The sequence below is a fragment of the Haliotis rufescens genome, unplaced genomic scaffold (genome assembly GCF_023055435.1).
Source record: "Haliotis rufescens isolate VD_foot unplaced genomic scaffold, xgHalRufe1.0.p SCAF_6, whole genome shotgun sequence".
Taxonomy (NCBI): domain Eukaryota; kingdom Metazoa; phylum Mollusca; class Gastropoda; order Lepetellida; family Haliotidae; genus Haliotis; species Haliotis rufescens.
Genome location: NW_025964334.1, coordinates 38759756 through 38776265, shown reverse-complemented (window position 1 = coordinate 38776265; position 16510 = coordinate 38759756). Strand labels below are relative to the sequence as shown.

The 16510-nt window shown below is 36.6% G+C and overlaps 2 protein-coding genes across 6 annotated transcripts in view; one reads left to right on the top strand and one right to left on the bottom strand.

Moving 5' to 3' along the window:
• Nucleotides 1-925, bottom strand: part of LOC124130057 (nuclear pore complex protein Nup50-like) — a 29727-nt gene extending 28802 nt beyond the window's left edge. For 2 of the 3 annotated variants that reach the window (XM_048386326.1, XM_048386328.1), the window contains exon 1: nucleotides 771-907. The gene's annotated coding sequence lies outside the window, so the exon portion shown is untranslated. Of the gene's footprint in view, nucleotides 1-770 lie in introns of all 3 variants that reach the window. The other variant, XM_048386327.1, reaches the window with a different exon arrangement.
• A 119-nt stretch (nucleotides 926-1044) lies between these two features.
• LOC124145818 (PHD finger protein 21A-like) overlaps nucleotides 1045-16510 on the top strand; it is a 53366-nt gene continuing 37900 nt past the window's right edge. For all 3 annotated transcript variants that reach the window (XM_046515757.2, XM_046515758.2, XM_046515756.2), the window contains exons 1-3: nucleotides 1045-1549; nucleotides 1881-1913; nucleotides 2102-2167. In XM_046515757.2, coding sequence (XP_046371713.1) covers nucleotides 1487-1549; nucleotides 1881-1913; nucleotides 2102-2167 — 162 coding nt within the window. In that variant the 5' untranslated portion in view covers nucleotides 1045-1486. The remainder of the gene's footprint in view (nucleotides 1550-1880; nucleotides 1914-2101; nucleotides 2168-16510) is intronic.

Sequence of the window (16510 nt, the reverse complement as noted above, 5' to 3'; positions counted from 1 at the left end):
ACAAAGACCCAGTCTTACTCAACATACACTAATGTTTGTTATTTTGTGCTACAATCACCAATATTCTGGCTTTATCACACCGACCTGTGAATAATGCCATTGGTGTTTTTTATTATAAAAACAATGAAATCACAGAACTTGACCACGACAAACAACCTCATGGCCTGTTCTGTGAAAACGTGCTTGGGACCTGTTCCAACTTGAGTGCCCACAAGGCCAAACAACTACAAGTGAGTATTCAGTTCAGTTAATGAGGACTTGAATTATTTGTCTTGATCATAGGTTTGCAACTTAGGTAAATACGTCAAAGGACCAAAGGAACGGATTCATAAAAGCAGCCAATGACAATAAGAAACTGACGTCAAGAACAAGGATTAAACTCAGAATGCAACTGATATGTTTTGAGTAAAATGAGAAATGTTTTATTGTGTGTCTCGTTAAAACTGACCATAGTGACAAACATTAAGTTTGTTGTACCCAAACTTTCATGGGAAATCATTTCCTGATGAACATTTTTTACCTTTATTAGCTGTTTTTAAGCGATAAAACCGACATTGTGATCGTCTGACATTCAAACTCTGCTTGGATATTTCAACGTCTAAAGAAAACGTATGGTTTTGACAAAAACACCGTTATATATCGAGAGATATATTTAAAGGGCACCTGTCGAAAACAGGTGACTAATGTGTAACATTGCCGGAAGATTTGTAGCAAGTTTAGCGCGACTTATTTCGGTGTCAATAACTTTTAAACAGTGAAAAGTCACTTACCAGTTGTGAAAAAGGTGTCAGTTCACCAGATACAAATGCTATTTTGGTGATCCTTTTAACTTTTAAGTTAATGATGTGTTGACAGCCAAATCATAAGCAACACATGGTTGCCGCCATTTTATTTCGTCTCACCTGCTATGTATTCGTCCGCTGAACTCACAAATGAGTGGAATTTTGTTTACAATCGAATTATAACTTTAATCATGAATTTCAGCTCCTGTGTGTTAGATGTGTTTATTTGGAGCAGAAATAATGGGTATATGAATGGTTTAATAGTTTAGAAAATATTATAAGTGATTATTTATACTGATGACAAATAGTCCGTGAGGTAGGAAAGTAGTGCATCTGGGCACCCAGCTCGCGAGAGTATGACCGTAGCACTCCTTTGTCGGAAGGAGGGAGAAGATATAGTACCGTTTACCTTGTACTTCGTAAACAATTGAAATCGTCATCGTCCCTGCTTTGTTTCTCTATCAACTTCAAACGGTTGTTTAGACAATTCACTTGGCACTAATTACAAGTACAGTGTGGTGGAACAACTTGACAGAGGATATGGAAAATACGCGTAAGAAAGTTGTCCGGTCCAGTTGTGTTTTTGTACTTTCTGAGTAACAGTATTTGTGATCTTGTTGATGTAGCCTGGGATTACCTGAGTTTCTAGCGGATAAGCAAGACAGATTCCTTGGAACGGTCCCGGAAGCTGTCTGGTCATCACGATGGACAGGACTGATCTCGATTCGATCCAGAGTAAACTTAAACTGGCGATAAAGAACCATCAGGTACCGTGACAAACTTCTCCGACTATCCTGATGATTGATTATCTCGTCTACCACTGACAACTTTCATCACAAAAGTGATATTATTCGTATTATGATAGCTCTAGTGGTTTGTTATGAATTCTTACTAGATTTTTGTACGTCGCTTAACCTACAAGGGCTATTTTAAGTGAGTTCCATAGTGAAATGATGTTGTTTTGGTGCGACAGGTCGTCCAATAATAAAGCAGCACATCTTCTGTGTAGTGAAATTATGCGACCTTTCCAAACTTCATGAAGACTCAGGAAAGATGGAATCGGTGTGTGATTATAGTGTGTATTTATTGTTATTGCAGATGCTGGTAGTGAAGATGAAAGCAGAGCCCCAGGTAAGGATGTTTATGTCTTCATCACTTGACCGCAAGCAGCAGCAACACCCCGAATCCCTTCTCTCTGTCTGCTCGCTAGCTACAAATTATTGATTTTTGTTGTCGAAACTTTTCGTGCGGCCATTTTCTCCAACTCTGTAGTCAGATTTATTATAGCTGACAAGCCAAATGATTCTTTATTTCTACAGAATCAAGCAATGAAGACTAAGCTCCATGAACTGCAAACAGAGATTATGTCCCTCAGTGAGAAACAAGTGAGTATGGGGATGTTTTTCTGGACGTATCACCTTTGTTAGCTGAAGCTGTGCTTGGAAGTTTGGTGACCTACTATGCTAATGCATCAGGAATTTATTGATTTCTGCCTACATCCTTCAGTTTTGTCTTTTCACCAGAGGTGAACTTGTTCAGTGGCATCTTGTTGAGGATTGCTCTTATCCAGCTTGCGAACTGGGTTTAAACGTTTCTTAACCTTTTACTGAAGCTCAGCCCAAGATGGAAAATTCTTGGTCAGCATTGTGGAGGTTCCATATGTGAAAGTATTTGTAATTTATTCAGTTGGAAACTATTTTCTTATTTTAGAAATACACACATGTTCCTTTTTACATATGGGATTGATGTTGAATGAATATTACCACTGCAGTCTCATATTGAGAGATTGTGACAAAGTTCAAGATAAAAATTTCAGAAATATTTTTTTAGTAATTTCAGTAAAGTGCAAGGATTTTGCAAGAGACAAATGACAGGACATTTTCATGATTACATCAACTTTTTACAGGACATTCTTCTTTATCAGTAACAAATTTTTAAAATATCTTCAGGACAAATTGGATCACAGTCAGTCACTGAAACCCCAAAAGTACCAATAAACATGTATGTAATATTGACTGGATAAACTGCAGTTTATTCCTTCTGCATTTTGATGCTAATGATTTTGGATTTTTCAAGCTGAACATATTGTTAGGGATGTGTGTGTGTGATATGACCAGAAATGGCTACAATGCCTTTGACTTGCGTGATCATGTACAACTATTCTTGTGTTACCCGGGGTATGTGTTAAATTACAATGTACATGCTAATGGTCTTAAAGAAAATACTTGGTACATACACTATGCTTTTGATTGATGTTGACATATGGAGTCAGAAGTTTATAATTAAACTAAGTTGTGTTCATTGTAATTCCTGCATTCTTATTACCAATGAATGTAAAACACTAAGCCACACCCAACGAAGCTGACTGCTTTTATTGCCACAAAATTTTGGGGAATCCCATTATTACAGTCAAGGGAATTCCCTTTCTGTTGTGCACAGGACATTTAGCGAAATTTATGCATATTCATTGTCTAAACTACCCTTTGAGTCTGAAGGCTGAGAAGGAATGAAACAGCAAACGTGAAGGTTCATGCTCGCTCGACTTTTTATTTTTGTCTTGTCGCCTAGGTTCCACACATTTCGTTTCTCCGGATTTCATTTTTAACCTGCCTTTTTCCAAATGTGTCTTCCCATTCTCAGGGAACTTATGTTCAGTGGCAGTAACTGACCATGTCATTTGAAACAGCCGGACATATTCGTTCCGGTTCGTTAGAGGTCCTATGAACTTTGATCTCCATGACTTTGTGGGCGTGGCAAGTTATGTGCAATTTTGTCTGCTTTGATATATACAACTGTTTTTGGTTAAACTATTGTAGACAACACATGCCTTTGTTGTCGAATTATATTATAAAGAGTGACTGTGGATTGTTTTCGATTCATTGAGTTATGAATTAAAAAAACTGATGTGCAAACTTTTGTAAGAATCTGCTATGCGGATTCATACTTTTGGCACATAAGTTTTTCGATTCTTTTTAAGAATCCATCTACTATTCACATGAGTTTTTTTATTCATACCTCAATGAACCGAAAAAATATGCATCTGCAATAATCGAAAAAAATGATGTGCAAACTGTATGAATCCGGATTATTACAAAAGTTATATTATAAAGTTATGATTATAAAGAAGAAAGGAAAAACACTACGCGTGTATACGCTTCAAATACACTTGAAGATTGTATTGAATGTTTCAAGATCCTTTTATTCTCATCTTCCCGAGGCAAGGGAGTAACTGACTATAAAAGTCCAGTTTTCACTCTTGCCAAACTAGGCTGGAGTTATGGTTTTATATATTGGCGGGACTAACGAGTCTATGCATAGTCCAATCAAAATTGTGTAATGAAATCAACATCCAGCTTGTAAACTGCTGTGCAGATTTTAAAAAACTTTTTAAGTTTTTAATCAAGTCGCTCACGTAATTTGATGCCCATTTAGACCCATTTTATTACAATATAGATCTTGATTATCAATCAGATTGTCTTCACTGGATGCCGCCATTTTGTTTGAAGCAATGCAAATGAGATCAGAGGTGGAATCTGATTTGTCACTAGGAGGGGCATAGAAGGGACATAACTTATAATACCCACTGGTGGCGATACAATCGAGCCCAGAAATTCCAACCTTGTTCAGCAAGGATGGAATCTGGGCTTTTACAGTCAGTTAACTCCCTTGCCTCAGGATGATGTTCTTGCCTGTTAACAATATTGCTCATTTTCTGGGTTCTCAGGCCTCAAAGTTAATTTTTTTACCAAGTAGCCATATGGCCACAAGTATTTTTTTTCCAGATAGCCAGTGGTAAAAATCAAGAAGTCAAGCCAATATTGTAGGTAGCCAAAACATTTGAAATTATCTTTTATCAAATAACTATTATACATACGAGTCATAGCACTAGTCTTGGAATTGTATATTGAGTGGAAACTGTACTTGAGTTTTTTTTATTTGTGACTCGAACAATGATGCAATTTATGTTACTAGATAAAAAGGTATATCCTTGCTTATCCAATAAACTATCAACTAAAATAAAATACTAATTACATTAATATTTATGTATTTCGTTTCATTGTTGACTTTAGGCATGTTAGGAGGAATTATTTGCGAGTACAATTAGTAACAGACATGTGTAGCAATAGAATTTAGTCGCCACAAGATATGTTTCAAGGTAGTCAGTTGGCTACCTCTGAATCTTTGACAGTAGACAAAATGAAATTTAGATCGCATCAGTGACCGTTTTAGTCGCAACTTTGAGGCCTGGTTCTTTTTTCATTCGTTGTGTCTATTCTTACAAATATTGATACAATAATAAATCAACAGGATAACTGTTCACCATGGCTACACTGAAAGATATGTTTTAGGCTCATTGACAAAAGTTTTGGCACAAGAGTGTTCACCTTATAAACATTCAGGAAAAGATATGTTTTTTTAAAGACTTTTTCTTTTAGAAAATTGTAATGATGGGCACATTTCAACTTGGTTGATATAAGTAAATTCACACGTACCTCCCATTTGGCAAGTGTTTTTATATACACTTAGTGAAATGCAAAGAGTTTGAGAGATTTCTCTTATGCAGCAGCACTGGAAAAGAGCCATGGGAATGAAGAAATTATGTTTACTCAAAGGAAATGTTTTCTAAAAATGTGGATATGACTGATGATATTGATATTCATGAGAAAATACACAGACAAAACACTGCAAGATACTAGCTTCACCTACTACAGTTTATGACATGTGTTTACTTGATTTATGCATGCATGGAATCTTCCAAATGAAGTTACCAACCCCCATCCCCAAATCCCACCCCCCACCGAAACACATACACACACACTAAATGGGGTGACATAAAGGGGCATAACTCTTCAATGAACCCTGCATTATTTGATATGACAATCCATCATGTTTCTGACGTACAAACTTGATAAATGCAAACAATTGAATATGCCAAAAGTCACTTTCCTTAACAATCAAATTTTATCTTGAAATGTTTCCTTAAAAAAATGTTTGTATTGAAAGATACAGACAAAATCAGAAGTGGGGGAATTTTTTCTTTACATCTGAAATTTGTCTTTGGACAAAAAATTGAGGAAACATGCATGACACATTGATGGCATACTGTTGATTAACCTTTGTATGGTTGCCCTTGGTCATGTTGGTATTGCCATTTTGCCTGAAGAGCTACCGGGGCGATCGGGTAGCCTAGTGATTTAAGCGTTAGCTCGTCACGCCGAAGACCCGGGTTTGATTCCCGACATGGGCACAATGTTTGAAGCCCATTTCTGTTGTCCCCTGCCGTGATATTGCTGGAATATTGCTAAATGCGGCGTAAAACCATACTCACTGAAGAGCTACCCCAAACTGGACCATGTTGCCGTGTGTTGGATCTCAAGCATTCACTCTCCGCCAGAGGGCATCGAACAGAAGTTCTTTTGGGACATACAGGGCCAGTCCAATGTCTGGGCATGATGTGGTCCAGCATTGTCATCTTGCAATTCAGAATTTCTGCCAATAATTCTAGCGAATGAAACAATGACAACACACAAACTTTCAACTTATCTAAGGCCTATCAAATGTCTCTTCACAATAACCAAATCAGTTTGCCTATCATGTGTGATACCGTCCAACACCATGACACTGCTGCCCATATACCGATCACGGTCAAGAATTTTGTCCTGGCATACGTCACCACTAACATCACCTTGATTCGTCCATAAGTCTATTGGAACACAGCCCATCCTTGGTGTTGGTTAGCCCACCCCAAACTTTGCTGCCCATGGTAATATGTTAGGGTCACATCCTTTACAGGACGCCTTGCTTTCAGGTGTGCTGTATAGGGCTGGTTTTAGATGGAAGATGTTTAAATTCACCTTCCTGTTTTCTGTACGGAACTGGGCGGTCGGGTAGCCTAGTGGTTAAAGCGTTCGCTCGTCACGCCAAAGACCCGGGTTCGATTCCCGACAAGGGTACAATGTGTGAAGCCCATTTCTGGTGTCCCCCGCCGTGATATTGCTGGAATATTGCTAAAAGCGGCGTAAAAACATACTCACTCACTCACTGTACGGAACTCGCTATTCATAACATGAGCAGATTTTAATCTGTTGCATAGCGCACTTATGTAATGAGACGTTCTTGCCTAGTCGGGGACCATACCAAGGTCTCATTGCAACCCCACTCATTTGATGGTACTTGTCCCACAGTCGAGAAGTTACAAGTTTTGATTTGCCAAACATTTGGGCAAACTAGGATATTAATGTCCCCCTCCTCCCTCTCTATCGTACCCACAATTTGCCATTTCGTCTGTCCATCGAGGTCGGTCTTGGGGGCATTTTTGAGCATGTGTTTAGCTTATTTCCATTGGCGATCGTGAGTGCTCCTATAGGCATGCACACTTTGGATTCATTGTGCACAAGCATCACAGGCTGTTTGTGCATGATGTGAAATTTCATTGTGCATATATGTTGCATTGAGAAACTAAGCCACAGTAATATGTATGAACATCTCAGCAATAGCTGCATTCAAACCATTATTTTGGTTATTTTTAGTCGGTTGTATGTTACGTACATGCTTCTTTTGTGAGAGACCAACAACGGGTGTTGTAGCTCCACATGTTAAATTTGAAATAAAGTTTCATTTAGTCTCATTTTAATCATTCGCATTTAATTACCATAACAAAAGACGTTGAGTTATTGGGTACTTGTTGTTACCCTGTCTGGTACTCAGCATTAAGGGGCTTAAACAAGGACTGGTTGGCTTGGAGTCAGTATACTGTGTCTGAGTGGGGTATTCATGTTGAACAGCAGCATGTAAATTCAGCATTAGTCTGAACTAGTACAAGCAGTCGCACGTCGCTAAATAATTGCAAAAATCTTGTATGCGACATTAAACCCCATTTCACCTCACCATTACCCATTCACTACAAACAACTTTAGTTACGTTCAGTAAACTTCGTTCCACAATTTTTACTGCCTTGGGTATCAAGAGAGCAAGTCCATTTTAAAACAACATGGTGAAAAGTAACAACCGATTTAAACGTTTTTCTTCCCATCAATTTTTTGTGAAAGTTAAGTTGTCACCCAATGACTCTGCAGCCTGCATTGTAGGTGTTTCAAACTGTAAGGTTTTACATCCTCAGGAAGGTATGATGACAACTTCTCTTGTAAGCCACAAATAGTAAACTGCCTCCCGACCTGCGTAGTTAGCCATTGATATAAGTCACTGAATCCTTGTGTATATTCCGAGTTCAAATTTCTGCTATTTTCCCCACATCCCTTACTTCCTAACATATAGATCTGCATACACTGATGATGGTACTCAGTAGTGGATCGGTGTGTCGCCATTTTTTTACTTTTTGATATAAGTATCACAGTCGCACACTGAGTAAAAAATATCAATTCTGACCTTAGATGTTTGCTTTAATAACTGTTCCAAAACACTAATTACTAGTGGAAGTTAAAAGTGAGAACATAAATATTTTTCATTTTTGTGCCAAATTTCACACTGCCAACTCAAATCATCAGTGTGCCAGGTATTTGGCCATCCTGTCTATGAAAAAGTATTGTGATACATATCGAATCGTGAGTAAGGTATCGTGATACGTATCCCATGGCACAGTTGGTGTATCGTCCCAGCCCTAGTACTCTGCCTCCACTTCACGAATGTCTCCAGCACACATAATTCTGGATTTAACTTTGAGAGCATTTAGTCTTTTAACAAATGTCTAGCACTGTGCTCTGAAGTGTACTGCATTTATCAGATTCATCAATCAGGGCTGGATTTAGCTATATTAAACATGCAGCATGTGCATGTCAAACAATTTCAAATTTGCCTCGGACTAACCCTTTCTTGTCCATACAAGATTGATCTTTGAACTTTCTGAATACCTCTAAAGTTTTTTTACCATACTACCTGTACATCAATAATCCCTGTGTTACGTGTAATTTGTCATGCTTTCTTTGGCTTGACGTCATCAAACTGTGGGTACTTCAAGATTATGTGCACATGTTCCTATTACGTTTTACAGTAATCAATTTATGGGACACTGGGAAACAGACCGGCATGTTTCAACTGTGATAAACATGATAAATGTATGGGTCCTTGCTGGCATACATTGCAGATCTCCACTTCTTTTCTTTTTTGGAGCACAATAAGGGTTTTGCTGATCTATGTAATTTCCCACGGCCTTCATGGACCATCAGAAGATCATTCTCTATTAATGACAACAGTCTTGTATCTTTTTCATCTCCTCTCTCCTCTGAAGCTGCAATGACTGACAGGAGTACTTTCTGTGTAACACCACCAGGTTGGCCTCAGAGGATGCAGCTGTTGGCAGTAATATCTGGGATTAAAAAATATTGTATTAAATTAATTACACATATTGTAACATTAATTGAGAAATTAAAGGGAAAATTCTACCAGAAATATACATTAAAGCTGTCACTTGGTAAAGCAGTGGAAGAATTTTATTTAAGCTTTTTATAAGCTACAAACCTTTGTGGGAAAACAAAAAAAAAGATGGACATTCATTTTAGGTTTGCATAATTTTTAATTGTCCCCCGCCGCGCGAAAGCGCGAAGCGGGGGATATAGTATTCACGACCGTCCGTCCGTACGTCCGTCCGTCCGTACGTCCCACCTGTTTGTTGCCGCGATATCTCAAGAACTAAACACTAGATTGTCTTCATATTTGGAACTATGGTGTATATACAGGCTCCGCAGACACCAGTCGGTTTTGGTGACCTTGACCCCATTTTCAAGGTCACAGCAGGTAAATCTGCTTTTGGAATTGGAAAACGGTGTTGCCGCGATATCTCAAGAACTAATCGCAGGATTGTCTTAATATTTGGAACTATGGTGTATATACAGACACCGCAGACACCAGTTGGTTTTGGTGACCTTGACCCTATTTTCAAGGTCACAGCAGGCAAATCTGCTTTTGGAGTTGGAAAACGGTGTTGCCGCGATATCTCAAGAACTAATTAATCGCTGGATTGTCTTCATATTTGGTATTTTGGTGTATATACAGGCGGGGGACATTTCGTCACTTCTGTGACAAATACTTGTTTATTTTAAAATATATATATTCCATCAAATGACCAGTGATGTATAAAGTATTTTTCATAATTAGAAATATTTTTTAAGAGTAAATTATTCATTAATATTGCTGAAAAAATCGAACATTATTCTAATTATATGAATATGTATTTAACAAATATTATCATTGTTTATATGAAACCAATTAACTTCTGAATATTAACACAACAACTGTAGTATATGAATGGATACCATGAAGCCATACAGAACCAAACCATGATGACATCATTTTGAGGTGGCAGACATGTTAAATTTTCAACTTTGATGCCTAAACATATGCTGAATGAAGTAACTTTCAAATGTATCTGGTCAAATCCTTGGCAAAAAGCTTAACCTTTGATGTTTCGTAAGTAACTCATTGTGGTTTTTTTAATTGAGATTATTGACAATGGTAATTTATGTTATGAATGTTTGGTTCAGTGTGGCTCCTGTCATGTAATGATGATTTGAACTAACATGCCAAAGGTAAATATCCCAAAGTATTATCATTTAAAAGAAATCACACATTTTATTGGACCAGCAATAATAATAAACCACAATGTTTGAATAACCAGATCTGCATGGCTAGATTATTATTAATCACACTTTTGCTTTGAATGCCATAATCGAACCAAACTTAGGAATGAGTGGCGTATATACTTATATACTTTTGATACCAGTGGATGGTTCTCATTGACATTAATGATTTGACACTTGCGGGCTATGTAGGTTGGAGTCTTTGCCAGTAATTTGTTATTTCTGTCAAACTAAACCATTTTGTTTGATTGTTATAAGGCAAGAGACCTTTGCACATGTAAATACTCCCCTAATGTTTGTATTACAGATTTATGGGGCCAAATTCATATTTTCTTGCATAGAGTACACACACCCCATTCTTGGGTACGAGACTTCGGGAAAACTTGCTCTTTCATACAAAGACTCGTGTGCTTGACTGTCAAAACCTACATCATATCGCTAAGTTGAACATACTTGAGACAACAAACATAATGAAAATATGAAATTTGCGTGAAACATCACAAAACATGATTCACAATTTCAGTTGTATTTATGAAAGGCATTGTTTTGTATGCAGAGGTCAAGATAACCATATGTAAATGTCTTGTAAAATAAGTCAGAAATGGTTATGTTTGTTTGTTGTCTAACACTGCTCTCAGCACTATTCCAGCTATATTACGGCAGTCTGTAAATAATAATAAATCAGTGATTGACGTTATGAGCATTGATCCACGCAATTGGGATACGATGACATGCATCAACCAAGTCAGCGATCCTGACCACCGGATCCCGTTAGTCTCCTATTACAACAAGCATTGTCACCTTTGACGGCAAGCATGGGTTGCTGAAAACCTATTCTACCCCGTATCTTCACTGGTCGTCGGAAATAATCAGCTGTACACACATTTTCTCATATTATTTTACCTGGAATAATATTTTGTGGTGTATTGTTATATTAGATGCAACTTTTAATATATATATTTCAAATAAAAACAGCGTAGCACTTAACTTTGGTATGTTACCCAAAACATTTTACAAATTGTTTGATGAGACACTGCCACAGGCGCCAATAGCCTTGATATATTGATCATGAAAACAGTCAAACAACTACAAATTTGACTTTGTATGAGTCAGAGTATGGCATCTGTCATATATGTATTCATTCTTTGACAACTAACATTTGTTCCAAAGAGTTAATAGCATTAATCTGATCTGCTTGAAATAGCGGTGAACTGTTGAGATTCCCCGATCAGTTCACACCCAATTTCAATGAAAATGAAAAATCACAAACGTAAGTCCAGATACAGTGAACGCTTCTAATATCCAGATAGTGCACTAACAGGACTAACTTGGGTACTTCAGTTCAATTTGTTCACATGCTATTTCTGGGTTTACATTAATGTCTTTTCATTTAAAAACAATTTGAAACTCATTGTATGCATGAATTATGCTCACACCCTCTACACAGCTGTACTTTTTGGAGAATAAAAGCGAGCACTATACATAAGAAAATATGGTAGTGTTGCAGGGGAATTATTTTTAAAAAATCAACATTATTCATGTTATTTTTCTGAAATCAGGAAAAACTGAGTAAAACTGTAAAACTGTAAAACAAGAAACAAATCTCTGGGATTACTCTGGGAGTCAAAGCCTTACTGTAACTTTTATATTCAATCATTACGTACAATGTTGAGAATGAACATGACACATTCCTATGTTGAACTTCATTAAGCTTTCCTGCTATAAAATCCACAACATACACATGGTGAGTGAAGCACTTGATTCTAATGTATGTTCTCAAGATATTTCCCTGTTTTTTTCTTCTGGACTGCTAAATACTATATGAAAGTTGTACAGTGAATGTATTTAATAGCCAAGGCTGGTTAGTTCCGTTATAACTGTTGCATTATTTGGTATGGCTAAGAAATAGCTGCTGACTTTTTCAAATTGTTTGATAGCCATTACTTAGAAATTGACGGATGACAAGGTAGACACAATTTTTTAGATAACAACTTTAATACTGTAAAAAGCGATGTTTTGGTATAGATACTTATATCGTTGTCAAGCAAGACTTAGTATTAAAGAAGTTGTTATCCATAAAATTGTATCTACCTTGACATTTTCAAATGTATCAAGTCAAGGAAGTACAATGACTGGTTACTTATCCTGTGTGTTTGTTAGGGCAGTCTAAACAAAGTTCAACTCTTTTTGTTAGTGTTAGGTACATCATGAAAGTTTCAGTAAGGGAAAGGTGCAGTCTGTCAGAAATATACATTCCAGCTATATAAAAGGGTGACAGGTAAATAATCCAGCCTGGATCCAGAACCATGCCATCAGGCCAACATCCCATATAATTTAATCACCTCTTTAGGCTTTTATGACAATTTTAATTTGAAATGGTAAAGATAGTGTACAGTTTGCCATTTCTATAATTTTGCAGTCAATGAAAAATATGTTATATTGCTATGAAATTTATCAGACATAGTCACGATTCACAACTAGATTTTTTTCTCTCTTACACTTTTTGATGTAAAGTACATGTTAGTTTTTTTACCCTGTTTTTTTGGTCTTTAACACTGTATCTACATCTTTGTTTTCATCTTAAGTCCAAGACTTTTCATATTTAAATGTTAGAAAACACTGTATCCTTAAAGATCTTTTAAACAAGTGCAAATAATGCAAGTTTCCAAATGAAAAGTCTGTTCAATGTCAAGTCAGAAGTCTGGTATTCCCAGAATGGTAAAATTCAGGAAGTACTAGTAACATTAACTCGTAGAGTACCTGTTTAAACATTTCTATTATTAACTTTACTTAACACTCACAGAATTTAAGAATACCATTTAATTATTAAAATAAAGTGTGATATTACTCCCAGGTTCAGTGAGTGGTTAAGAATCAACAACATAAATACTTGTTTTCCATTAAAATGTATTTAAATGTTTGAATGTTTTCATAGCAATCTTTAATGGTCTTGCTGTCAAAATCAGAAATAAGCATGTTTAGGATTTCTGAATGTTTAAAGACCGAAAGCAGGGGAATGGTGGGTGTCTTGTATTTCATTCAACTGATGACTATTAGGTTGTTTAGCATTTCCTTGATGTGCCTGGATTTCAATCCTAGCAAATTCAGATATGTACTACGTTACAAGGTCAACAGAATATCAACAGACACATATTCAAACCTAGCCATGCTGGCTGTTGAACATATTCCAGGTGTAAGTGTCATTTTGTTTTGAAGCCATTGCAGTAGTTTATGCTTACTGACCCCTCATTAATTCATATCAAAGTAGCTGTTTTCATTTCAATTGTCTCAACTGATTTTGATTTTGTTTTGACCTGGTTGTTGCATTGTCCTGTGCTTGATGTTAATTGTTATGCCGCAAAACTCTTTGGGTCTGATGTTGCCTTTATAAACAGAAGTATGGACATAGACAAATACAGATCATATTAATTTTTAAGTATTATGTCATAATGAACAGCTGCTGTTATGATATAATCCTTATGTGCTACATCATTGGTTTGGAGTAGGAATGCAGCGGGAATATCTCATTTCATGATTTCAATTATCTGGCATTTCTCTCTACAATATCTTTCAGAGTATGTTCAGGTGGACAGTGTGCTGTTCATACCGAAGGTTTGGCTTTAGTTCTGTTATATAAATCTTGCTTGGATGCTGCTGCTGTAAACGGGTTCCTGAAAATGAATCCAATTTGAGCACTGTTGCAGCTATACTTTTGTGTGGCCACTTGTGAAGAGAGAGTTGAGTTATCAACAGTGTGTCAGCCTAATTAGACATCCCAAAGCATGCAAAGTGTACACAGGTTGTAGGTATGCCCATGAGCACTAACATCATTCTGGCAGACCAATATTCAGTCCTCATTTGGGATTCAAACCCAGGATCATCAGACCCTGATGATGCCAAGGATGCAACTCACCACATCAAATTATGACATCTGAGACGACTGGGCCATCCTTGCTCCAACTTCTGAGTAGAGGTGACCAGACATGGTCAATTCTTCAGCATAAGCTATTTTCAGGAAACGTAACATTCAGTGAAGGAATGTCTGTGTGCGTGATAGACAGTTTTTTCATTAGGCAGTGTGGCTGAAGCTACCCGACTGGTTTGGTCTATGTAGATGTGATAGGTTCAATACATGGAGGTACAGTCTGACATGGAGTTGTGAACTTCTGACTTGATTAACTGAACACATCCAAGATGAAACTGCATGCCCTCTAATGTTCATTGTATGAAATTAAGTATGAAAGTCAAGGGGTCCTTGTCGTAATCCTAATGTTCAGATTAAGGGGTCTCTGGATTCAAATATGAAAGAAAATCACAGCATCTCCCTTACAATGAGACAGTGTGAAGTAAAACTGCAAACATCTTGTCATCAATTGTATAAGATCATGTTTCCTTCCTGTCGTGATATATGAAAACTTAAAATTCAATTACACATCAATAACTTTCTTAGTGGTGACATACAATTCCATCTCAACATGGCTGTTAACATGACAGCCATGCTTAAAATTAGAATTATGTGAGCAGTTAAATTCTTAATGGTACCTTTTATAGCGCAATACATAAATTATTGCTGCATTCTCTGGATTTTGCAGAATATATGTAAAAAAAGGCAATGATTCGATTTGTGGGCAACAGGAAAGTCAAAGGTCAAAAAAGAAAAACAGATATATGAATATCAAGCTTGTTTGTAAACAGTGGCTGTCCTGAACGTATATATAGAAGCACATGCAATGAATTAAATCTTTCATGAGGGACTAAAATGGCTGCTGTTAGTATGATTAGGTGTGTCACAATAAGCGTACCTCATATACCGATACATTTCGCGATATTTTAGTGAAAATATGATAAGATACATATCGTTATAATTAATTTGCACTGTTTTCACGCGAAAGTGTCATGGCTGGTCATTTTTGGCTTATTTTGATAGCTGATTAGGTAATGCTAGCTTGAGTAGTTGTCATCATATTTTTGCACAACTTTGCAGATATTTTTTTCTGAAAATCGATCCAGAAGTCAAACTTGAATTGATACCTGAGTAGGCATATCTTGCGTCGTATCATCAGGTTAAGCATGTTAAGTGTATGTTTCACCAGTGCATCAGTAAACCAGTGTTTTATTATTTACTCATCTGATCAATGCGAGTAATCAAATCATATCAGGGCTCCCATACTTGTAAAAGGGTGGTCAACCTACATTTGCTTTGTGCGATTGTAGTTAACTCGGTATTTAGTGTTAATGATGTTTAAACATATCTGAGATGGAACTGATTTTCTTGTTTGGTCATTTATGTGTGTAAAGGTTTTAGAGTAGATGAGACATTTTTTCTTTGAAATGTAATTTTATTCAGCATGATGTTTTATTTTTAATAAATTTCATGTGTTCCAAGCTTAAGTTGTGTTGTGTAAACTGCTGATATTTTGAATGGGAACATTAATGTGTGTTAAGAAAATTGCAGTAGTAAAATTTTCATGTAAACTCCAGTTTGAGGAATTGGTGTCCAGATTTGATGAAAGTTTTTTTAGATATAAAACAATTCCTGAATTAGTAAGATATTCAGGTTTTCCTCAATGTTCTTGTCTGCATGGCTACAGGCAACTTGTTTACTTAATGTTTAATTTCCCCTTTGAGTTTGTTTAAATAGATTTTTGACAATCCATTTTTCACTCGTTCTTTACATGTGTAACTTGTGTTAGACACCTTCCATCAAGCAGCAGCTGTCAAGTTGGAAGTTCTTTTAGCTTCCATCTCAGCATCCAGACAAGCTGTATGCAATCAGGAAAAGATCCTGTTCCAATTGTCTTTAATTGCTAAGATTGGTGGCACACAATGGAATTAGATTGTGCTGCATGGATATAAACCTTCTCAGGCATCAGAAGAGTGTACTTTATAACGGAATCAGATGATACTCAGTAATTCCATTGAAAACAATTTTGAATTTCCATAAGAACTAACATTATGCCAGGTGAAATGATGGCAGGGGCAAATATTTAACGTTGTCTTTACCTGACGAAAAGTGAGTGGCACTGAATACACAAGTTTTTAAATTTCTTGTGTACTCTTTTACTCTCATGCTTGTTTCTATAGTAGAGCCATCTGGTTTGAGGATGTTGAGAGGTTATATCGATCACACCTATA